General features: G+C 39.1%; 1 protein-coding gene across 4 annotated transcripts in view; it reads left to right on the top strand.

Annotated features, from left to right (window-relative positions):
• The first annotated feature begins 321 nt into the window (after nucleotides 1-321).
• LOC149226756 (alpha,alpha-trehalose-phosphate synthase [UDP-forming] 1-like) overlaps nucleotides 322-26,705 on the top strand; it is a 168,260-nt gene continuing 141,876 nt past the window's right edge. For all 4 annotated transcript variants that reach the window (XM_089377593.1, XM_089377594.1, XM_089377591.1 and 1 more), the window contains exons 1-4: nucleotides 322-519; nucleotides 807-908; nucleotides 2,899-3,049; nucleotides 17,921-18,009. In XM_089377593.1, the coding sequence (XP_089233719.1) occupies nucleotides 337-519; nucleotides 807-908; nucleotides 2,899-3,049; nucleotides 17,921-18,009 (525 nt within the window). In that variant the 5' untranslated portion in view covers nucleotides 322-336. The remainder of the gene's footprint in view (nucleotides 520-806; nucleotides 909-2,898; nucleotides 3,050-17,920; nucleotides 18,010-26,705) is intronic.

A 26,705-nucleotide genomic window follows, 5' to 3' on the forward strand; every position in this document is an offset into this window, starting at 1 on the left:
TCTCCTAAAAGTTGCTAAATATGATGGTCACCCATCAATTTTGATCATCTCCATGGCAATCCCTTGAGAAACCTTCATACATTCCTTATAGATTGCAGTGGCAAGAACCTTGTTTGCTTTTTAAATGGTTATTTCACAATTTATTTCATTAAACTCATATGATGAAAATGAGCAATCTGTTACATGAAAAGTTTAAATTCTCATGGAATTTAGTCTAGATAATCCCAATTTTGTTATTTTTACCAATGAATATATTTTTCAAGCAGATAAAGGACATTTTTATAATCTATGTTGTTTCATATATATTAACCTTTCTGAAGAGATTACACACTGTGAATGGAGAAGTTCTCGGGTTTGCATATTGGCAGATTTTTTTACCTTTTCTTATTTTTGTGTTTTACCAGTTTCCATACATATGATTATGCCCGACATTTTGTAAGTGCATGCACACGAATTCTTGGACTGGAGGGGACTCTAGAAGGTGTGGAGTACCAGGGAAAGTTGATTCGAGTTGCAGCGGTATAGTTTCTCTAGTTTTTTGACTTTTGTATTGTAGACGTTTAAGATCTCTGATAGCGACAGTAAGTATTCATTTCCTGAATCTTTATCATGCATTCAAGGCGATAGTTGATGGAGTTTTAGGCTGGTATATTTATGTCAAATAGTACATCAGTATTCTTGTATATCCATGAAATGCAGGGCTTTGGATGCAATGATATAGATATGGGTTCCATGCAGTCGTTGGCTTTTTATTTCGCTCCAGCATCTTTTCTGATTATTTTTTTGTTATGCTTTTGTTATTATAGTTCCCCATAGGCATTGACTCAGAGAGGTTTACAAAAGCACTTGAATTGCCTGAAGTCAAGGAGCACATCAGAGTGCTAGAAGAAACATTTTCTGGTCGAAAGGTGAGTTTTCCAAGATATGTTATTATAAGTTCTGGAAGATCGCTTAGCCCTCTGTAACATACAGTATAATATTTACGACAAAATCAGTAGGGCCTGGTTCTTTATATAAGATCCTTTTTTATGATCAGCATTCCTCTAGAGTAAAGATTTATTCACTCTTTCCATACTTTCCAGGCTATGTTCAGAAGAGGCTTAAAGCACTGCTAACTTATTTGTAGATCTATCAGTTTTTCTAAATCATATAGCAGATAGCATTATAGTTGAAACTTGTAGAAGACTATTCAGTACTTTTAGATTTACCTAGCCTTGGTGAAAATCTATTTCAGTAGCTGCTTAAATATCTCCTTCTTTTGGTTGGTTATCTCTTTTCATTAAGATTAAATTTTTATTATGAAAATCGCCATTCATTTGTGTATACCCCTTGCATATGTGTGCTTTGTCTGGTTAACATCTGTACTTGTTTAGAAACCAATTAGCAGATGAAGCTTAATATTTAGATATTTCATGGATATCAAGATGGTTGAAGCTAATCCCAGTATTACAAGGGAGCTAACTTTCGAGCATATTTTGTTTTCACCTCTTCGTAACCCCATCGAGACTTTAGTAATTAATTAATTAGTGTTTGTTTACATTTCAGCATTATTTTTTTTTCTGTCTCTCTCAGCTTGCTCTGTTTTTTTTGCAAATGAACATCGCGAAGCAGAGAAAATCTTGTGGATTTTGATCTAGCTTTTGAATAAGTTTCATTCATTCATTCTATGGTTGTATATTACTTTTGTTACTTTCATTAAAAGATTGGTCATTCTAAATTCTTTTCCATGAAAATAATACTCTATATTCAATTTTTTCAGAGCTGAAATCAGAATATACATTGTTCTGTCTTTATGATGCATCTTGAGACGAGACTCAGTAGATACATAAAAAATGATTACATCTCCTTATTAGTCTTCCTTGACCTTTTAATGCCTCTTTTTTGTTCATCAAAACATCACTGAAGTATACAGAAAATGACTTTTCAGGCCTTTACGTCTACATTAGCAAATTTCTTTCTGTTACAAAAACATACAGCATCTCAAGAGAATGACCATTAGTATAAAGGAAAAAATGTTTCTGATGGAGTTCATTGTCCATGAAGTCCTGTGCAGAGAATATTCTTTCCTGCAGTGATAAAGCTTCTTTAGATAGTCTGTTAGCTTCCATAATGAATACTCTATATGTGTATGTGAATGTGAGATCATAAAATTTGTTTTCTTAACTCAAGTACTTTATTCATAGTTGGAATTAGAACCAGATTCTCAATTTGACAATTTCCGTCAACCCAATCCACAAGGAGCTTTGAATCACCCAACACTTGCAACTCATCAATGCCTCTGTCTGCAGCATGTTTCATAGTAGTCCTCATTGCCAAGCATTTGACCCTGTTATTTGATCCCTGTCCTACAGCATATTTCAATAAAATATAATTACTTTCTGAAATAAAGAAAATTTTCCTGCATTGGGTTCCTTGATAGGTCATGTACGGTGTCCTAGGAACCCAAAGTTTTTGAATAATCTATTTCAGGTCTTTTGAGCACTTTTGGAGTTTTTATTTTACCAGGTTTCACATGCCTCCATACATCTTATCTGATGTGCCTCTTGCTTAGGATTGCTTTCTTTTCCTGGAAAAAACATAATATTTCCAGATAACCGGTTCGGAAAGGGCAAGGCTTGATGTGCTGCTACAGATTTATCAAAGAACCAGCCTTTGAAGCACTCTATCACATTATCTTTCTCACATCTGTTTGTTCCACCTGCTAACTAAATAGCGTACTCCATATATCGGCCACCATCTTCTGTTATGCCTTTTATGATAAGAAGTTACTTATTTTTCAGTTTGTTATACTCTTGCTTAACTGGTTTTATATTTGTGGAATCATGCTTTTCCTTAAATTACTATTAGTTGGAATATGATATTTTAATTGGAAACTTATTTGGCTGTTTGAATGATCAGGTCATGTTAGGTGTTGACCGGTTAGATATGATTAAAGGCATTCCTCAAAAGCTTTTAGCATTTGAGAAGTTCCTTGAAGAAAATCCAACTTGGCGGGACAAAGTGCTTTTGGTTCAGATAGCTGTACCCACAAGGACAGATGTTCATGATTGTATGTTTGTTTATCCGAATTTCTTTCATTCAGATGAATGCTAAGTCTAGTTTTATCACTAAAATTATTTTTAGTTCTCCTCATGCAGGAAAAGCTGAAAAACTATAAAAGCCATTTTAAGATAGGATGTTCTGTTCAGGTTAGATCTATGAGGAGTTTGTAATCTGATTTTACCTTTATTGACCAATTTTGAAACAACTATTTTATTTTATTTTAAATATTTGTTATTTTGGCATACAAGAACTTCATAGAACTCATTCAGATGAACACTAAGTGTTGTTTTAATACTAAAATTATTTTCAGTGCTCCTCATGCAAGAAAAGCTGTAAAACTATAAAAGTCATTTTAAGATCAGATAATCTATTCAATCTAGATATATGAAGAGTTTATGATCTACTTTTACCTTTTAATGATCAATTTTTTAAGCAGTATTTTATTTTGAATATATGTTATTTTGGCATACATAAGAGAGTTATCACATATTTAGGCTAGCACCTTTCGTTTCATCTTTCTGCACTTATTAGTTATTACACAGATTTGTATTTAGCTTGGTTCTTGAGAAGGATATATTCGATTTTGGCATGTACTTCTTGGAGCAGTGCAAGATTCAAGTGAATGTTAGAGGTCACAGTTAATGTTGAAGTTAATGACTTTATATGTGACCAACATGTAACATTGGTGTTAGTTATCTAGTACCTAGTTATAAGGAGTCCAATAGGATCTAACTAGTAAATACATGAATAAAGGAATAGTTGCAGCCAAGGTTTTATAAGGATGGGCGTGGAGCATCCTGGAAATGTGTTATATTAATTGTTGGGTTAACTCGAGTGTTCATGAAGTCAAGTCCACAGGCTGGCTGCTTTTGTTGTATTATTGGGCCTCACTCGATGTCCCTGATGGGTTAAAACCGCAACTGGTCGGTTTACTGTGTACCATCCTTGAAATGAGGGAAAGTACCTCGAGGGTTTCCTTGGGATGTGTATTCCATCAAAGAAAATTAATGCATTTATATTAAAAAAACATGTAGAATGCCAAATTAGTCATAGAATAGATGAAACATGCATATTTGTGTGACTTGTAGATGAATACTAAATTGTTAACTAAAATTTACTAATAATTCGAGCATCTATAATCTAACAATTATAAACTTAGAAAATCTTAAACCACATAACAGAAGGTGGACCATTAACTTATGGAATGAAATAGGCGATTTGCCAATTGTAAACATGACCCAAAATGTTTATGTTTACAACTTTACAATATAGGCCTTTTGCTTAAGTTCCAAAATGATAATTAAATTGAAGTATGGAGATTGAAAGATCCAAAACACCAATCAGAGCTAAAGTCTATTACATATAAAGCTGCGAACAAGAAGAAGCAAATATTCTTATTTCTATTTACTTTTTCTTCCTCTTTGTACCACCACAATTTTCCTAGGAGCCTCCATGTAGTAGGGAGTCAGAACCAAAGTTGGATTTAATTATGTAGATGGAAATGGATCTAAACATGAATCCTCTATGGCTAGAGTCTTGGACAAGGCGACTGTGGTAGGATATGGAGGTGGCATTTCACTACACTCATCATCATCATCAAAAAGGGCATTCTCCAATTGCTCCATCTTTCAAATTTGGATTATTATTCCAAGCATTATATGATTCATCCATATTTGATTCCTCACAATAATAGGACAATAATCCCAAGTTGCAAAGCACATAAACGAAGCTCTTTGATTTGTTTACATTTAACCTCTTTCTTCTGACAATGTGGATGAAACTGTAGATGCTACGACACTTTTCTGTGGAAGAAGGTTCATGATTCGTGAAAATACCTATTCTGCCAAACGTCGCAGTTGTTGGATTGAATTGCCGTGCTTGTTCCACGACTCGAGAGGAGACTGACTCTCTCAATCTCTAATTGCACGGTTGGTTCCAAGAACACGGTTGCCATTGAGTAGTGGCTCAAATGTAGCTGTATGGTATCACACTCATCCTCCTCGGGGACTAGTTTCTCTAATGATTGCATATGAGCAGCCCAAACCCCAGTATCCCACTGTGGTTTGTTATTCCAAGCCTTAGATGATTTATCCATCTTTGATTCCTCACAGTAATAGGACAACAATCACTGTTGGCATTATGATTCTGGAATGGCTTTATGATACATATGTTGTACTTGATGGCAACCCACTCATTTCAGATGATAAATTATAGTGCAGAAAAGTTCACGCACTTATATGCAGAGAAAAACTTATTCTATGCAGAGAAAAGTTCACGCACTTATATGCAGAGAAAAGTTTATTTCATGTAGAGAAAAGTTCACGCACTTTTATGCAGAGAAAAGTTTATTTCATGTAGATAAAAGTTTATTTCATGTAGAGAAAAAGTTCACACACTTTCATGTTGGAGAACTTACCTTTGGTCCATGGTAGTTAGTCCTTGGTATTTGAACCTATGGTTTTGGACCATGGTCCCTCGTCAAAAGTGTGTATATGTTGGAGAACTTACCTTTGGTCCATGGTGGTTAGTCCTTGGTATTATTGAGCCCCATGTTTTTGGGCCCCTTGTATTGGTTATCTATGGTATTGATCCATGATTTTAGGAAGAAGCTTGCCTATATAAAGCAAAGGAGATCACTTGGCTAATTCATTCTTGCAAATCGAATATCTTAAGATCTGAAATATTGGGTTATTGTTTTAAAAGTTTGATCTATGAAAGGGAAGTTGAAAGCGAATCTGTGAAGGGTGATCTCTCGAGCGCTGCAGCTGCGGAAGTGCGGAGGCGCCACAGAAGGCGCAGTGCGGAGACGCCACAGAAGGCGCAGTGCGGAGACGCCACAGAGGCGCCACAGAAGGCGCAGTGCGGAGGCGCCACAGAAGGCGCAGTGCGGAGGCGCCACAGAAGGCGCAGTGCGGAGACGCCACAGAAGGTGCAGTGCAGAGGCGCCACAGAAGGCGCAGTGCAGAGGCGCCACAGAAGGCGCAGTGTGGAGGCGCCACAGAAGGCGCAGTGCAGAGGCGCCACAGAAGGCGCAGGTGCGGTGGTCGCGGCGCCACAGAAGGCGCAGGTGCGGTGGTCGCGGCGCCACAGAAGGCGCAGGTGCGGAGGTAGTACAGATATCCACAGATCTATACCAGTGAAGTTGCGATCCCTGCTTAAAATTTGTTTTAACTGCCTTTGACTATTCTGCAGGGTTTTGGGTGCATAACTGATGTTTGGTTACTGGTATTGAGTTCAGATAACAACATGATTAATGACTTATCTTTATGTACTAGATCTGGTTGATAACTCTCATAATATCATTGTATATGTATGGATCTGGTGATTGGGTGATTCAGAAGGTTGTTTGATTATGAGCTTCAATGTTGTTGTTGGATCCAGTTTGAAAATTTATGAAAAGTGGTCCTTGAAAGAAAAGAAGTAGGGGGTTGTAGCTCCCTTCCAGGAGATACTGGAAAACGAGAGAGAGTTGTAGCTCTCTGCAGGTTGCAGCCTGCGTACTGGTAAAGGACTGCACCAGTACAAAATCATTGTAACAGGAGTTTCTAATTTGAAAGAAGATAGAGACATATTGCAGCAGGTGGTTTTCACCCACATTGGGTTTCCACCTTATATCTGATGTTCTTTGGTGTGACTATCTGTTTTTCTTGTTCATGCTCATTATTTTATGATACTAATATGCAAAAATAATTCAAAGTGTAAATAAGGAAGATTTGTTAAAAGAACTTGATAATACTGATTCACCCCCCCCCCTCTCAGTATTATTTTCAACAATTGGTATCAGAGCAGGTCCTTCAGAGAAGCTTGATCGCTTGAAGGTAGATCATTCATCATGAGCAACTACGAGAGAGAAGCATCAATCAGGCCACCAATTTTTGATGGGACGAACTTCAATTATTGGAAGATAAGAGTTACTGCCTATCTTCAATCTTTTGGTACAGAAGTTTGGGATATCATAGAGACAGGCTACACTTTTCCTTCAGCTACTCCTACAGATTCGGCTGAGAAGAAGAAATATGAAACAAATGCGAAAGCAGTCAATACTCTATTGGGATGCTTATCCCAATCGGAATTCGTGAAGGTAATGCACTATAAATCCGCAAAAGAAATATGGGACAAAATTGTCACAAGCTATGAAGGAGACGAACAGGTAAAGCGTGCTAAACTTCAAACTTTCAGGATTCAGTATGAGAATCTCAGAATGTATAATGATGAAAGTGTGGCTAACTATTTCCTTAGGGTAGATGAAATTGTTAACTGCATGAAAAACTTGGGTGAAGAAATAAAAGAGGCTATTGTGGTTGAAAAAGTCCTAAGATCCTTGTCCCGCAAGTTTGAATCTAAAGTGTCCGCTATAGAGGAAAAAGCAAATCTACAAACTCTCACTATGTCTCAACTACATGGAATTCTAACTGCTTATGAAATGAGAAAGGGAGGTCCATCAGACAGAAGAGAAGCAGCTTTCAAGGCTTCAGGCAAAGGAGATTACTATGAAGCAAGTCACGTGCCAGAAGAAGAAGAAGAAGAATCAAATTTTGTCAGAAATCTTCAAAGGGGTTCTGGAAGGTTCAGAGGTAAGTTACCTTTTAAATGTTTTTCTTGTGGAAGAGTAGGTCATTATGCTGCAAAATGTCCTTATAAGGATAAAGGAAAGGAACCTGCTAGATGGAACAAGAAACAGAGTGCAAACAAGAAAAGTTACTACACTCATGAAGATAGTGATGGTCTATCGATTAGTGATGAAGATGAACAAGGTAATGACTATAAACTGTTAATGGCATTTGAAGATGATGATTATATGGATGCTATAGATGTGGATAACCTTTTTGAAGAAATTACTAGACTCAAGAGATGTATAGAAGAAAAGAATATGATCACTGATACTCTACAATTTCAAATTGATGAAAAGGAAAAACATCTTGAAAAATTAGAAGGTGAAATTGTTGGTCTTAGAAAAGAGATTGAGAAAACAAAAGCTATTAATCTTAAGTTTGTCAAAGGATCTGAAACTTTGGATGAGATTATCAATGTACAACGTTCTCCACTAAACAAGACAGGTCTGGGCTATAATGGAGAAACTTCTCAAGCAACCACTTCAAAAAGTTATCTTGATGCAGCAAGAAGGAATGAGCAAAAGCACAATGAAGACCATCAGGCAAGGCAGGGACGAATTGCAAACAGAGACTATCAAGGGCAATCCGTTTTAAGGGTGAACAAAAGCTACAACCAGCCACAGGTAAAATCTTCTCAATTTAGTTCAAGAATGGATGACAATAGAAATTACAATCATTTGGCCGGTAGATTTGATAACCGCAAAAATTTCTTCAATGGACAATGTTTCTCTTGCCATAACTTTGGTCACAAAGCAGCTCAATGTGTTGCATATGAAACAATCATGACTAGAGAAGCTCAAAAACAAAGAAGTATGATCGGGATTACAAAAAGGACCTATAACAACTTTTCGGCTCTTGAAAATGAAGTTGAATGTTCTATTTGCAATAACTTTGGTCATGAAGATTCTGAATGCAGGAGCAGGTTTCAGCAGACAAAGGAACAAGCCTCAAACACCAAAACATGGAGAATAAAGGAACCACAAACAGAAAGATGTGGGATAGCATTCTATGCAGAGGGACAGGAAAATCTATGGTACATTGACAGTGGATGTTCGAAGCATATGACAGGTGATAAAGAAAAACTTGAGTCATATTCAGCTCTAGAAAAGGGAAAGAAAGTTTCTTTTGGAAATGATACTCCTGCAACTATAAAAGGAAAAGGCACTGCTCAGTTAAAAGAAAAGGTCAAGGCTGGAAATGTTTTGTATGTTGATGGATTGAAACATAATCTCATAAGTGTCAGCCAGATGTGTGATCAAGGAACCGAGGTGATATTTAGAACAAATGGATGTCTTGTTTGTGATCTTGATACAGGTAAAACGGTGATCAAAGGTAAAAGAACTCCAAATAATCTATACGTATTTGAAGAAGGACAACAACAATGCTATCTAAGCAAGGATGATGAACACTGGCTATGGCATCGGAGGTTGGGGCATCTAAGCTTTTCACAAATAAGGAAAGCATGCAAATATCAGGCAGTTCGTGATCTTCCAGATATCAAAATTCCAGACAACACCATATGCAAATCATGTCAGTTTGGAAAGCAAACCAGAACTAATTTTCCAGAGAAGGAAGGATCAGCTAGCATGCCTCTTGAGCTAGTACATACAGATACATGCAGTCCATTCAGAAAAAGAACACCTCGAGGAGAAGAATACTTGATATTATTCATTGACGATTTCTCCAGGTTTTTCTGGTTAGGACTAATGAAGCACAAAGATGAAGCATTCGAAAAATTCAAATCCTTCAAAGCCTTGGTTGAAAATGAATCAGGATACAAAATTAAGTGCCTCAGATCTGACAGAGGTGGGGAGTTTACCTCGAATGAATTTTTCGATTTCTGTGAAGAACATGGGATAAGAAGAGAATTCTCTACAGCTAGAACTCCTCAGCAAAATGGAGTTGTGGAAAGAATGAACAGAACAGTCCAACAAATGGCTCGTGCTATGCTTGATGAGTCAGGTACTCCCGCAACTTTCTGGGGTGAAGCTGCACATGCTGCGGTTGTTATTCTCAACAAAACAAATGTTTGTGTTAACATCACTCAAACCCCTCATGAGCTCTGGTGTGGTGAGACTCCTTCGGTGAAGCACTTCAAAATCTTTGGGAGCAAATGTTATATTAAGAATACTGATGAGCAACTTGGCAAACTTGAACCTAGAGCAGATGAAGGCATTCTTCTTGGTTATTCTCCACATAGCAAAGCATGCAAGTGCTACAATAAAAGACTTGGCAGAATTGTTGACAGCATTGATGTAGTGGTTGATGAGAAGGGATACATTCCTAGGCAAGTACATCATGAAGACATCGAAGAAGATGAAGGCTACCCTCAAAGACAGAATGATGAAGAAGAAGAACCTCAAGAAGAACCAGAGGAGCAGACAAGAATAGAAGAGAAGACTCCATCCAGATATGTTTAGAAGAATCATCCAGAATCTCAGATTGTGGGGCAGAAAGAAGCAGGTGTACAAACAAGAAGAACAATTGCAGATGCTTCAAGCTATTTGGCATTACTCTCTTCCACTGAACCACAAAATGTGAAAGAGGCATGCAAAGATGAATGTTGGGTCAAAGCAATGGATGAAGAACTGGAGCAGATCGAAAAGAACAACACTTGGGAGTTGGTTACTAGACCAAAAGATAAGAATGTTATAGGAACAAAATGGGTCTTCAAAAATAAATTGAATGAAAATGGAGAAGTAATTAGAAACAAGGCCAGACTTGTTTGTAAAGGGTATGCGCAACAAGAAGGAATAGATTTTGAAGAAACCTTTGCTCCTGTTGCAAGACTTGAGGCCATCCGAATGTTCCTTGCTCTCTCAAGCTTTCAAAACTTCAAAGTATTTCAAATGGACGTGAAATCAGCCTTTCTGAATGGAGACTTAGAAGAAGAAGTATATATTGAGCAGCCAGATGGTTTCATTCTTGGAAATGATCCAAATCTTGTATGCAGATTGAAAAAGGCTCTCTATGGTCTCAAACAAGCTCCAAGGGCTTGGTACTATCGTTTGGACAAATATCTTCATCAACAAGGTTTTTCAAAAGGATAAATAGATAGCAATCTTTATATAAAAGTTGAAAATGACAAATTGCTAATACTTGTTGTGTATGTAGATGACATTATCTTTGGCAACAATGAAGAAGCTATGAGTCAAAGCTTTGCCTTGGTCATGCAGAAAGAATTTGAAATGTCCTTGCTGGGAGAACTGACATATTTCCTTGGTTTGCAAATCCAACAAAAGGAGGAATCTTTTTGTCTCAAACCAAGTATCTCAAACAGATTTTGAAGAAATATGGCATGGAAGATGCAAAACCAGTATGTACACCCATGGTCACAGGATGTAGCCTCAGTGCAAATGATGAATCTGCAGCAGTACATCAACCAACCTACAGATCTATGATTGGAAGTCTACTTTATCTGGCAGGTACCCGACCGGACATCATGCATGCAGTTGGAATAGTTGGAAGATTTCAGGCAAATCCGAAGGAGACTCATCTTCAGGCAGTGAAGAGAATTTTCAAATATCTTCAAGGGACTCAAAATTATGGTTTATGGTATCCTAGAGATACAAATCTCACACTTCATGCTTATACAGATGCCGATTGGGCCGGAAGCGTGGATGACAGGAAGAGCACAAGTGGTGGCGCATTCTTTATGGGTTCCAGACTAGTATCTTGGTTCAGCAAGAAACAGAGTTCGATTGCCTTATCTACAGCTGAAGCAGAATATGTTGCTGCTGCATCTTGCTGCACTCAACTCCTTTGGATAATGCAGACCTTGCAGGATTTTCAAATCACTTGTACACCACCTATCTCCATCTTATGTGATAACACAAATGCAATCAACATCTCAAAGAACCCAGTCATGCATTCAAAAACCAAGCACATACCAATCAAGTATCATTTTCTTCGGGAACAAGTGCTTGAACAGAAGGTCAGGTTGGAGTATGTTCCTTCTAAGGAAGAAGTTGCTGATATACTCACCAAACCATTGCCCAGGGAGACTTTTGAATACCTCAGGCAAAAGCTGGGGGTTGTTGATGCATCATCTTGTTGTTGAATCTCTTCTGATTGTTGGTTGTACGGGAATATGCGTACATGTGCTGGGTTGCGGATTGGTTGAAGATCAAATAGCACTGGTTCAGGGGGAGCTTATAATGCATTGTTGGCAGTATGGAGGATGTACAGAAGGCGATCATGGATGTTGATCTGAATATTACTGCAATATGTCTCTATCTCTTTCATGGTCATTTATGGTGTTTGGTGGATTATGTTTCTTCTTTACAGATCTGGTTCATATTCAGGGGGAGCATGCTCTTAGGGGGAGCATAACCCTTTGCCCTTGATGTCAAAGGGGGAGAATGAGCTGAAGATTTTGAGGTTGCCATCAAGTCCAAAGGGGGAGATTGTTGGCATTATGATTCTGGTATGGCTTTATGATACATATGTTGTACTTGATGGCAACACACTCATCTCAGATGATAAATTATAGTGCAGAAAAGTTCACGCACTTATATGTAGAGAAAAGCTTATTCTATGTAGAGAAAAGTTCACGCACTTATATGCAGAGAAAAGTTTATTTCATGTAGAGAAAAGTTCACGCACTTTTATGCAGAGAAAAGTTTATTTCATGTAGAGAAAAGTTTATTTCATGTAGAGAAAAAGTTCACGCACTTTCATGTTGGAGAACTTACCTTTGGTCCATGGTAGTTAGTCCTTGGTATTTGAACCTATGGTTTTGGACCATGGTACCTCGTCAAAAGTGTGTATATGTTGGAGAACTTACCTTTGGTCCATGGTGGTTAGTCCTTGGTATTATTGAGCCCCATGTTTTTGGGCCCCTTGTATTGGTTATCTATGGTATTGATCCATGATTTTAGGAAGAAGCTTGCCTATATAAAGCAAAGGAGATCACTTGGCTAATTCATTCTTGCAAATCGAATATCTTAAGATCTGAAATATTGGGTTATTGTTTTAAAAGTTTGATCTATGAAAGGGAAGTTGAAAGCGAATCTGTGAAGGGTGATCTCTCGAGCGCTGCAGCTGCGGAAGTGCGGAGGCACCACAGAAGGCGCAGTGCGGAGGCGCCACAGAAGGCGCAGTGCGGAGACGCCACAGAGGCGCCACAGAAGGCGCAGTGCGGAGACGCCACAGAGGCGCCACAGAAGGCGCAGTGCGGAGACGCCACAGAAGGCGCAGTGCGGAGGCGCCATAGAAGGCGCAGTGCGGAGACGCCACAGAAGGCGCAGTGCGGAGGCGCCACAGAAGGCGCAGTGCGGAGGCGCCACAGAAGACGCAGTGCGGAGACGCCACAGAGGCGCCACAGAAGGCGCAGTGCGGAGGCGCCACAGAAGGCGCAGGTGCGGTGGTCGAGGCGCCACAGAAGGCGCAGGTGCGGTGGTCGCGGTGCCACAGAAGGCGCAGGTGCGGAGGTAGTACAGATATCCGCAGATCTATACCAGTGAAGTTGCGATCCCTGCTTAAAATTTGTTTTAACTGCCTTTGACTATTCTGCAGGGTTTTGGGTGCATAACTGATGTTTGGTTACTGGTATTGAGTTCAGATAACAACATGATTAATGACTTATCTTTATGTACTAGATCTGGTTGATAACTCTCATAATATCATTGTATATGTATGGATCTGGTGATTGGGTGATTCAGAAGGTTGTTTGATTATGAGCTTCAATGTTGTTGTTGGATCCAGTTTGAAAATTTATGAAAAGTGGTCCTTGAAAGAAAAGAAGTAGGGGGTTGTAGCTCCCTTCCAGGAGAGACTGGAAAACGAGAAAGAGTTGTAGCTCTCTGCAGGTTGCAGCCTGCGTACTGGTAAAGGACTGCACCAGTACAAAATCATTGTAACAGGAGTTTCTAATTTGAAAGAAGATAGAGACATATTGCAGCAGGTGGTTTTCACCCACATTGGGATCCACCTTATATCTGGTGTTCTTTGGTGTGACTATCTGTTTTTCTTGTTCATGCTCATTATTTTATGGTACTGATATGCAAAAATAATTCAAAGTGTAAATAAGGAAGATTTGTTAAAAGAACTTGATAATATTGATTCACCCCCCCTCTCAGTATTATTTTCAACAATAACAAGTTGTAAAGCACATAAACCAAGCACCTGTGTCAATATGAGCAGCCCAAACCCCAGTGTTCCACTGTGGTTTGTTATTCCAAGCCGTAGATGATTTATCCATCTTTGATTCCTCACAGTAATAGGACAAAAATAACAAGTTGTAAAGCACATCTACCAAGAACCTGTGAAGAGACATGTCTCTTGGGATATTTGAGCCGACCTGTGTGCGATTTTAACATTTATTGGAGTTATTCTGCCCTGAATCATTAGATATTACATTCCTGGAATTTCAGATGAAGCTTGCTGAATTCTTTAGAAATGAAAACAGGACAAACTGTATGTTTAGTGAATATAACATCGAATTCCAGTGCTTATACTTGGTGTGTCAGTGCTGCAGGTATAAATTATCGGATTAAGGAGTTCAGTTTAGTGAGTTATTTGTCATGACATTTAACCATACACCATATGCTTGTCGCAATGCTCTTTAAATTTGTGAGGAAAATTGCAACAGAATGAGAGATCATTCACCATAGCGTGTGCCACATTTATGTTCCATAAATTATCCCACAGATGACAAAATTTGAATAATTCTGCCTTAATCCTCCAAATGATAGCTTTCACCACATCATTGTTGTAGCTCAATGATTTCATTAAGACCCATAAGGCATTGCTCAAGGAGTAATAGGGAAACATGTAAGACAAAGATCTAGAACTTCTCCACTTTATTTTCAACAAGAAATATAAAGGAAGCACCTTCCTTTTATAGAAGAGGACCTCTAAACCTTCATTACAAAGCTATGTACTAACATTAAATGGTATGCCCAATACCAACTCTCAACTAACTTTCTCAAATGTGTGAACCTCCTTAGATGCAAAACTGTGTGCTCCAATTGTTTCCCACGTGCGAAGGTCAGAATATTCAGTTACAAATGTGCCTTACTCCCATTGATCTATCGTGACGTTTATTGTTGTAAGGCATGCTTCAAGAAGAGCTAGGACATTGGTTTGCCTCAACAATTTAGGGCTAGGGCATCTTTGAGAGCTAGGGCATGGGCTTGCTTCAACTAGGGTTTCATCGTCAGAGCTTAAGTTCCAAAATGATAATTAAATTGAAGTATGGAGATTGAAAGGTCCAAAACACCAATCAGAGCTAAAGTCTATTACATATAATGCCGTGAACAAGAAGAAGCAACTATTCTTATTTCTATTTACTTTTTCTTCCTCTTTGTACCACCACAATTTTCCTAGGAGCCTCCATGTAGTAGTGGAGTCAGAACCAAAGTTGGATTTATTTATGTAGATGGAAATGGATCTAAACATGAATGCCCTATGGCTAGAGTCTTGGACAAGGCGACTGTGGTAGGATATGGAGATGGCATTTCACTACACTCATCATCATCATCAAAAAGGGCATTCTCCAATTGCTCCTTCTTTCAAATTTGGATTATTATTCCAAGCATTATATGATTCATCCATATTTGATTCCTCACAATAATAGGACAATAATCCCAAGTTGCAAAGCACATAAACAAAGCTCTTTGATTTGTTTACATTTAACCTCTTTCTTCTGACAATGTGGATGAAACTGTAGATCCTCCGACACTTTTTTCTGTGGAAGAAGGTTCATGATTTGTGAAAATACCTATTCTGCCAAACGTCGCAGTTGTTGGATTGAATTGCTGTGCATGTTCCACGACTCGAGAGGTGACTGACTCTCTTAATCTCTAATTGCACGGTTGGTTCCAAAAACACGGTTGCCATTGATGTAGTGGCTCAAATGTAGCTATATGGTATCACACTCATCCTCCTCGGGGACTAGTTTCTCTAATGATTGCATATGAGCAGCCCAAACCCCAGTGTCCCACTGTGGTTTGTTATTCCAAGCCTTAGATGATTTATCCATCTTTGATTCCTCACAGTAATAGGACAACAATAACAAGTTGTAAAGCACTTAAACCAAGCACCTGTGTCAATATGAGCAGCCCAAACCCCAGTGTTCCACTGTGGTTTGTTATTCCAAGCCTTAGATGATTTATCCATCTTTGATTCCTCACAGTAATAGGACGACAATAACAAGTTGTAAAGCACATAAACTAAGCACCTGTGAAGAGACATGTCTCTTGGGATATTTGAGCCGACCTGTGTGCGATTTTAACATTTATTGGAGTTATTCTGCCCTGAATCATTAGATATTACATTCTTGGAATTTCAGATGAAGCTTGCTGAATACTTTAGAAATGAAAACAGGACATAATGTATGTTTAGTGAAGATAACATCGAATTCCATTGCTTATACTTGGTGTGTCAGTGCTGCAGGTATAAATTATCATATTAAGGAGTTCAGTTTAGTGAGTTATTTGTCATGACATTTAACCATACACCATATGCTTGTCGCAATGCTCTTTAAATTTGTGAGGAAAATTGCAACAGAATGAGAGATCATTTACCATAGTGTGTGCCACATTTATGTTCCATGAATTATCCCACAGACGACAAAATGTGAATAATTCTGCCTTAATCCTCCAAATGATAGCTTTCACCACATCATTGTTGTAGCTCAATGATTTCATTAAGACCCATAGGACATTGCTCAAGGAGTAATAGGGAAACATGTAAGACAAAGAGCTAGAACTTCTCCACTTTATTTTCAACAAGAAATATGAAGGAAGCACCTTCTTTTTATAGAAGAGGACCTCTAAACCTTCATTACAAAGCCATGTACTAACATTAAATGGTGTGCCCAATACCAACTCTCAACTTACTTTCTCAAATGTGTGAACCTCCTTAGATGCCAAATTGTGTGCTCCAATTGTTTCCCATGTGTGAAGGTCATAATATTCAATCACAAATGTGCCTTACTCCCATTGACCTATCTTGACTTTTATTGTTGTAAGGCATGCTTTAACAAGAGCTAGGGCATTGGTTTGCATCAACAATTTAGGGCTAGGGCATCTTCTAGAGCTAGGGCATGGGGCTTGCTTCAACTAGGGTTTCATCGTCATGTTTCATCATTGCTAGGGTTCCATTAATGCACTTTAGGGTTAGGGTTTGCTCATTGGCATCCAGGGATTGTTCCTAGGTTCAGCTTCAACAATCCACCTAGGGTTTGTCGTCATATTGACATCAATGACAACTCTATCCAACAAAGGCATGGTTGCCATTGAATGTAGTGTCATCAAACTCATCCTCATCAGGGACTTGTTTGTCTAATGGTTGCATATAATCATCTCGAACTTCGGTTCTTGTTGTGGCTTTCTCTTCACCTCACCACCAAGCACTAGTGCCTGCAAACTTGATGCATGGTAGTATTTGGTATGAGCACATATGCTAAGGCATGCAGTGGAATATTTATCTTTTTCCATTAATTTCCACCTCTACACTAATATGATTATGTAAGTTCACATCTCTAGGCTAAACATTGTTGTCCATCTGCTCATACACCTCCCTGATTACTGGTCGATTTGAATCTGCAAACCAAATCATTTTATGAATTATCTTGGAGAACTACTAAACTTACCTAACATATCACTAAAAATGACCATGAAGACTGGTTTCCTTCACTACATTAGCGCCATTTCTGTCAGTACACAAGTCATCCCACTTGTCACTCACTACCATAGCACCCAAAGCACGTCTTACCTTCAAGTGGTCCTTGAAGGTAAGGAAATAGCTAGAAAGTGTAGTTTTTGCAATCTTTAGTAGCTGTAACCTAGCTTAAGTGCGATAAAAAGGGACCCTTCTATGCCCTGTGACAAATTTGATTAGTTTTGTCCTTATTTTGTATAGGTCATTGATACATCCAGAGTTTCTATGCTTGACAATGTCACTCATCAAAAGTTTCAATGTGTGTACCAAACACCTAGACCAAAATATATGAGGATGTGGCTGCTCAATGGCTTTTCCTGTTCCATTACAATTTTCTGCATTATCAGTAATTAGTTGAATCACATTAGAAGGACCAACATCTATAATGGTTTTCGGTAGGATGTCTGTAATGTTTTGAGCAAATTCAGTGATACAGGATTTGGATTACTTATTTCCTCTTAGTTTCTATGACTCCATTTAACTTTGTGATGTTAAACATTTATACAATGAAGTTTAAGCTTTCTTGCTCAATTGTTTGCTTATTTCATACTTATCTATTTATCTATCCTAATGGGATTTGTGTGGACTTGTTATTGTAGATCAAAAGCTTACAAGCCAAGTTCATGAGATCGTGGGGCGCATAAATGGACGTTTTGGGAATCTGATCTCTGTTCCAATACATCATTTGGTGCCTTTTTTTTTCAATATATTCCATGTTTTTAGCATACTAAGAAAAAATATAACCAAGAGAGAAAATGCATAGTATTCTTGATAGCTTCCAATTTGAATACAGTTCTATGATCTATCTGATTTGAAGTGTTACAAACAATTTGGTTTGTCCAATCATGAGCACGGCATTCCCATATTGTTTTTTTTTTATGTTTAGTAATGGTTTATGGGCATAGCCATGAAACAAAGAAAACTATTGATGAGACTTAGTCTAGTGAATATGTGTGACATGTATTATATTTGTACTCTTCCTATTTTTACTGTCCTTGTCTCTTTTGGGTGACATGGTCTAAATTGATCCCACATCCACTTTGATGTATTTAATTGGAGACTTGGTCAAAGTTCAAACGTGATCACTCTCCTATAGCTTTGTAGTCTATATATATTTCATAATATTAGTGAGTGCAGAATTATGTGTACAGTTCTGACAATCTTCTCCCATAGTTGCTTGCTTGCTCTGTTATGTGTGAGTATCTTTCTTCTATTGCTGGTGTTGTGCTCACATCAATTGGTTTCCTTCTCATGCCATTACTAGATCTAACACCATCAAGCTTCTTATGAGCCCCAAATCTAGCCTCCTTGAGTGTTTTTATCTTTTACTCTCCACTAGATCTACTACCTTCAACCACTGAATAATTCATCATCATGATTGAAATATCTTTTCATGGCTGTGGTGGATTATAGTCAAACCACTGCCACTGGATGCAGAATTTTGGCTTCATAATAACAGTTCTGTGCATTATCATGGGAATTATGCCCTTGGGAAGTTGACTTTGCATTTGTGAAATGGATAGTCAAAATAGGTCATACTCTTAACATTTTTTTTTCACAGTAGGTTATTACTGGTCATCAATAAGATGTTGAATGTTCTGTCCAATGAATAAAACATTGTATGGTCACCATAAAGGGTGAAAGGGTCTTCATTGGCTATAACAGAAAATGCTCACGGGGACATGTATGTTGGATCAGAAGTCTTTGCTAGAGGTACAGAGTAGGGTGGTACCTATTTTCGAAAAATTTAGCAGCTTCGTGCAAAGCCTCATTGGGCACTCTAGGTCTTAGGATAAGATAATTCTATTAATGCCTAATGGATGACCATAAAAGTAGGGCAATGGGATTGAAGAATACATCTAGTACAAATACGATGTGGGAGTGCAAACACAACTCCTAGAAAGTGTCAAAGCTAAAACTAGGATAAAATGAAGTAAAGAAGGATACAACAAAAGAAAAACCATAGGAACATGTGTATAAATGAATAAGTCCAGGGTTGGAGGTTGATTATATCAACAATGCCCAAGTCTGATAGTTGACGACGATGGGGGTGACAGTGGTGTTGGCTCGCTATCGAAGTCATTTGGATTCACCAAGGTGTCTGTCTGTCTGTCTGCAAGATCTTGGGGGGTGTAGGAATGAGGGATACTCCTAGCATTTGTAGTTGAAGGAAAGAAGCTTTGGATAAGTCTTTGGTTGTTCCCTTGGGCTTGGGGAGGAGTTTGTTATAGAGGGATTAGTTTGTTCCTCAGCTGGGTGCTGTTTGACACCTCTATAATGGTGTCGAGTATGCCGGTTGGCCTCCCAAAGGGGGGGGGGGTTGAGAGGAGACTTGAGCTCTCATTGTTCTACTATTTGAAATACACTGGAACTCAGCTCGTCACTTGTTGCTCCGATAAGTTGGATCAACTTGTAAGTATGATGTGATCATCTGGATCGTCCCCAAGTGAGGTGCAATATGTAGGATTTGAGATCTGTGTCTGAATATCTCCTTAATGAAGAGGGCTAGGCATCTTTAGTCAAGATACCAAAAGAAGGTAGAGAGGGATCCACCTGAATATCTATAGAGGCAGTGGTCGTGCCCTATGATCTTGTAGTATAGGGGGCACTTAAAAATGACGTGCTGCTCTGTCTCTGGCTCCTGAAGGTGACATACCTGGTAGATCTTATCAGATCTTGGTATATGGTGATCAATCTCCACTCAGAGTCGATGAGAACCAACTCGAAGCTAGCCCAAAGGGACCTTGAGGGAGTGCATCCAATGTCTTTGCGTGTATGGGTGGACAATGAAGCTATCTTGTAACTCTAGGAAATGCTCAAGGTAGAAGGACATCCTTGGGCCTAAGCCTGTCGAGGGGGTTGGGGGGGGGAAGGGTGGCGGGGGGTGGGGGTGAGGGCGGAGTCCAAGTGATCTAAATGTACAATCTGTAGATATCCTTTCTGATGGACTGATTCAATACATATATTGGGGGCATGAGATGGCTTGGTGTAGCAAGGTAGAATATGAAGTGGGGAAGATGCTCTGGGGAGATTGTTAGTGTCTGGAGAACTCGGGAAACATTTGAGAACCAACCTCGTGTCCAACCTAAGGGGTGAGCCAAAGAGAGGACCTCTGAGGAACAAAGTGCAAGGTAGGGATACCGATCTCTGCCACCAGTTGAGTCTGTCAAGGATTTGACTTTGTGGAGGAAAGAAGCTAGGTGAAAGATGACATTGAAGCAAAAGGGGTGGGCACCAAACTTTGGCTAAAAATGGGGTTACAGGATTGTATGTTTGCCACTGATGAGGTGCCTAAGAAGTAAGGTTTGATTCTTTCCATCTGGGCCCAATATGTCTATGCCAAGCTCGACCCCCATATCTTGGATCAATAGAGGATTGTGAGTTTAATAATCACGTCCTTGAGGTAGAGCTTGGACAAGATGTCTTGAAATTGACTTTGGAAGCACTTTCTCTTGATAAGGGCCAAAGAACCATACCCTTTGCTGAGTCGAGGTTGGAGGCCCTAATGTGTACTAAAACGAGGTACCGTGAACTGTACTCCCAAGTAGATGTATGATGTGGTTATCTCGATCTCTTCCCCCCCCGAAGTAGAATTGCATGTCTGTAAGAGTTTTCTTCAAAACGCTGAAGATCATAACTGTTGAAGGTCACAGAAGATGGCCACAATGTCGATCTGCCTTTGTAGGTTCTCGGGAGTAGATGCTGACAAGACCAAGTCATCTGCAAAAAGCGGTAAGCAGATCAACACCCGATGAAGAAGAAAACCATCCCCTTCCTAGAGGTGCTCATGGAGGAAAGATTCCAACTCATCAATGTAAATCTCGAAGAGGGTTGGCGAGAGGGGGGACCCCTGTTTTACCCCAATGGTACTCTAGATAAAGTCCAAAGGCCATGTACTATCCTGAGGTGACCCAAAACTGAGTTGTATAGTCTCATAATAGTTGCCAGAAGGGTCTTAGATATATCAGTGTCCTGATGCCTCTGGAATAATTCTTCCTTAGGCACAATATCGAATGCTTTCCGAAAGACAACAAAGCAACAATGGAATCCATGACCACTATCACCTCAATGGTTTCTCCCTTGCTGTTTTGTGGTAAGATATTATCCCCACAAAGGGAGGCTTCCTTGGCACGCCTTTGAGGTTAGATGATCTAGGGATCTAAGCTAAATGGCTCTCTAAGGAACTTGCAACCAAACACCCTAAAGAATTTTCAATAAAGATAGACTAAGGGGTGAAAGAGATCTGATGAGATAGATTGAATACCAGAAAGGGCTTGGAGGCTGAGATGAGGTCTGCTGATGTTCAAGTAAGTTTTCCCACTAGCCACCATCAACTAATGAATGCTGTTATAATTTAGGGTTTTAGAGATACGCAGATTTAGAGCATGCAAAATAATATAATAGCAATTAAAACAACCTATTAATGGTAAGATCAACAAAGGTTTGAGGTTGTTCAAAGAGGTAAACAAGGGATAAGCTAACAAATAGTTTCCAATGTCTGAAAATGCACAAAACAACAAAAATAACCTAGACGTCAACGCTAGAATTTGTGGTAAAACATGCAATAAATGATGGATTTTGCCTTTTAAACATTAATGGGAGAAATGCCTACCTAAAGGATGATAACATATAGGTGCAATTTAGTTGTGAAATGTAGATTTAACCAATCCCTAACCCTAGTTACCATGTAATAAGGAGAAGAAAGGAAAATTAAGGTTGATTAACACACTAAGACTAGTACCTACAATCAATTGGGCAATGGAGTCAGTACGGTGAGGTTGATGAAAGAGGACCTTGGATAGAAAGGGTGGAAGGATAATTCGCTTCACTTTAGAAACCCTAATGGCCTTCTTATCTAGGAGATTTAAGGCAAAAGGTGTGAATCTAGTCCCTTTAATGGATACTTGATGACAAATTTTGCGTAAATAAGTAAAAAAAAGAGTTCATAAAAGATATTACTCTTTTTAATATGGAATATGACATAACCTAATTTCAACAATTTCATGCAAAATGGAAGAAAATAGCATTATACTAACACAATTCGAGCAAGTATCATTTCATGAATCCATAGAAAGCCTCCTCCACGCGAAACATATCTTCCCCAATACAATCCACATTCTATTTGCCATTGCGTCCAAGAGAAAAGACAGATTACTAGTGCACACTCTTTCAAGGGAGTTAAAATGTGTGTGTGTTAGTGTTGTGAACATCGCGATTTTTTGCATTGCCGATAAAATACGCTGATAAAATCGTCGATTTTTTTTGGCTTGAAAAAATCGTGAGTCGAGTTGAAAAAATCACCGGTCTGCGTGACAACGATTTTAAAGGTAAAATTTGTTTTTTTTTTTCCATTTTCCACCAAGTTTTTGGGATGTGGGGACGAGGGAGCAGGGATATGCAGGAGTAGCCTATGCAAAAGCTCCCCACCATTTTTTTGGAAACGTGGGGGGATGTCAGGGTGTTAAAAACTTATAAATATAAGATATATGATATATCATTGAAATTTTAATATTTATAATGTAACTGTCTTTATCATTATATAATATATAACACTTATATCATGACGGATAAATGATAAAACGATGAATCATATAACTTAAACAAATTTAAAACGAAAAGCATGATATCATATAATCATACATCATACATGTAAGTTTGTAACTATACAGTGTAACTACTAACAATGTACAATGAAAATAAATGTTTAAAGTTTTAAAGTTTAAACCATATTGAAGTTCCAACTATGAATACTGAATATTGAAATAAAAGTCAAGTCTGATACATCAAGAGTCAAAATTTTATAGAGTCAAGACTCAAGTCTAATATATCATATATCAAGATTCAAAATAAACTAAAGTCTACAACTGAAGTCTGAAACAGAAAAACAAATAAGTTAATAACATAAGAACATATCAAATGATAAATGAGCATAATTGCTCAAGGTAATGCCCCACTAGTCTTTGCATCCAGTTGTTGCATGAATAAATCAGGATCAACCATGTCACCATCTGAATCAGAATCACTTGCATTCTCAAACATGCTAAGTGGCACACCAACCAACCCCATCTGTGTCTCATCAAGTCTCTCCTCCATATCTACCTGTGCATCATCCTCTAGATCAACATCCCATTGTGTTGTTGGTCCCTTCAAATACTCAGGGGTCTTCCTATGCTCAAGACGTAGGGAACTGTGCACAACAACTAACTTCTCAGCTCTTTTAGAGGTAAGCTTGTTCCACTTGATAGAGTGGATGAAGCTATATGTGGACCAATTTCTCTTTGTTGCAGAGGAACTAGCAATCCGAGACAACAAACGCATAGCTAGATGTTTGAGCTCTGGAGAACCATCCCCATGCATCCTCCACCAACCAATCAGGTCATCTTGGGCTAGATCTATGTGATTTGCCCGAGCACCACGTGTGTTGAAGGGGCCACTAAGAGATGCAAACTGAACAAACTGTCTTCGAAATTTTGCCCCCTCCTCCTCATTGTACATCTTTGCAATTGCATCTAGGAAGCCATTCTTTACCTCAGGATCATCAATAGGAGGCACTCTCCCAGGCCTTTCAACATACCATTTTGGGTTTAATGCATATGCTGCCATGTGCAAAGGTGTGTTCATGCGATCCCACCTACGCTGAATGATGAGTTGAATCTAGGATGTATAGAACTCTAATGAGGTTTCCCTCTGCTGAATGGTTGCCTTCACACGACCCAACATGCTATCAAAGGTCTCATAGATTTCTCCAAGACTAGGAGCATCTGAATCAGCGTAACAAATGACCTCTACAATAGGGCCCAATAATGACACCAAATAAGAACAATCTGCCCACCAATCATTGTCCAACACCTGAAGCTTGACCTTTTCCCCGACTCTGTCTTTGATTTTGACCACCTTCCCCACTCAGAATTCACAACCAAGGATTGTAGAGGTTCATGTACCTCTAGCATCCTCTCCAATAAGAGAAAATAGCTAGCATATCTAGTATGGATGGGCTTGAGGAATTCTTTCCTCGTGTGAGTCTTGTACATGGCCAAGAAGGTGTGGTGGTTGCATATAAACATCTGCACATCTCTAGCAGCTGTCACCAAGTCTGATATCCACTGAATTTTGCCAATGTATTTCAGTCCATTATTGAGTGCATGCACACAACATGGAGTCCAAAAAATATGTTGATACCTGCTATGAATCAATAACCCAGCTGATCTACAAACTGCTGCTGCATCTGCGATAATCTGCACGACACTAGCAACCCCAACATCCTCTATAGCTTCTCGAAGAAGCTCAAATTGGAAAGATGCATCCTTGCACTTTCCAAAACAATCAACAACTTTAAGAGAGAATGGACCTTCTGCAGATGTCACTATGATGTTGATTAGTGGCTGTTTTCGAATGTCAACCCATCCATCCATAACAATAGAGCAACCCAACCTCAACCATGTTTGTCTCATTCTCTCTTTTTGCATGTTAATTTTGGACACTTGTCTATCTAAAATTATTGTTCTTAGCTTATGTTCTTCGGGTGGTACATATGAAGGCCCTATTCTTGCAATTGCTTGGACCATTTCCTTGTAATAAGGAGAATGAACAACATGGAAGGGAATTCCATTGGAAAAAAGAAATTTTCCAATTGCATCATCTGTGTCATCTCGATCTAGAACATTGTACATCCCAGACACTGTAGCACCCATTGCACAAGAACGAGATGCACCAGTAGAACCCTTTGTCTTTTTTGATGAAGCATTGGATGGAGGCATATTTGTGCATGGATTAACATTTTTGCTAGAAAACAATCCTTTTCCACTGACTGCCATTTCTAGCTTCCAACGTTGCTCTCTTTGAGCTGGATTCAGTTTCTTTGAGGGACACATATTGACTCCTTTACTTGTAATAACCAAAATATGTTGCTTCACCCTGGTATAACTGCCAACAAAGTGATGCCCACAAATATTGCAGACCCAATCACGTGAGCCACCACCAACTTTTGGATTTTTTTCGGAAGTCTGGTTACATAGATTAGAAGTGGTTTTAGAGGATTAAATGTCCCCTTTGCAAATTTTGCCAGATCTCTTGGTGGGCCTTTAGAATCTACACCATGCAAAGGCCTATTTTGATTTCCTGCCCTCTTGTGACTGCTTTCAATTTCTTCTTGTGCATCATGTGACTCATTACCACTGTAGCTGCTGTCACTATTCCCACTGTTCCCATAATAACTCTGACTCATAGTTGTAACTTGTAGGCTGCAACCTGCAACAAGGGTTTACTGTTTTAACTATTCAATTTTGAAATTTGAATTCAATGAACTGATTTAAATTTTTTTAAAACAATAAAATAAAAAATTTATAAATATTAAAATTCATTTTTAATAAAACTTTTATGGCATAGCCATACCGATACATAGTGAAGATAAAAAAAAAAAATAAGAATTAAAAAAAATTACACAACCTTACACAGTGAAAAAAAAAATCAAACAAATTACACAGGTGACAACGTTACTTACTGTGGTTCGTGGATGGGATGAGAGCAGTAGCGGTCACAACAACATTGAGCAGAGGTCGATCCGATGGGCAGAGGGCAACTGAGTGATGTGCAGCGACAAAGGTTCACCGATGGCAGAGGTCCGTGGATGGGTTGAGAGCAGAGGTTTTAACCTTGTACAGAAATTACCTGCATACGAATTCTAAAACACAGAAAATAAACAATGCGAGAGCATAACACATCAAACACATATACACAGAGATTTTCCCCTGGATCCCAAAACCGAGACTACCAACTTGATTTTTCATTATATTCCTTTCAATGTTACAATACATATTTATACATGCCGAAGCATCCAATACCATGGACCGAAAACCATCGCGTCCATAACCATGGTCCGAAAACCATAGGTAGGTCCGCCCAACCTAATATAGGGTCCAATTTTTTTTTCCCCGGGGTGCTACCCCGAACCTCGTAGAGGGGGCCGTGTACGTAATGGGGGGCTACATGCCCCCCTCAAACTCCCCACTGCGCAATCAGCGCAACGAATATAACACAACCCAACACAAAGGTCAGCTGAGTGATGTGCAGCGACAAAGGTTCACCGATGGCAGAAGTCCGTGGATGGGCTGAGAGCAGAGGTTCACAGAATCGATGGAGCAGAGGTCAATCACGGTGGCAAAGGTCGAGTCATTGGCTGAGTAGTCGACGATGGGCAACGACAGAGGTTCATGACAACAAGGTGCGATGGCGACGGCGCAGTGGGCAATGTTTCACGATGACAGAGGTGTGGGCGAGGCACAGTCGATGGGTGTTAGTGCACTGTTAGTAGAAATGACAACGGGCGATGGCGCAGTTCGATGGGTGATGGTGCAATTCGATGGGCGTCAGGCAACGGTTCTTCCA

The sequence above is a fragment of the Pinus tabuliformis genome, chromosome J (genome assembly GCF_031772625.1).
Source record: "Pinus tabuliformis cultivar Carrire ecotype Pingquan chromosome J, CPIR1, whole genome shotgun sequence".
In the NCBI taxonomy this organism is placed as follows: Eukaryota; Viridiplantae; Streptophyta; class Pinopsida; order Pinales; family Pinaceae; genus Pinus; species Pinus tabuliformis.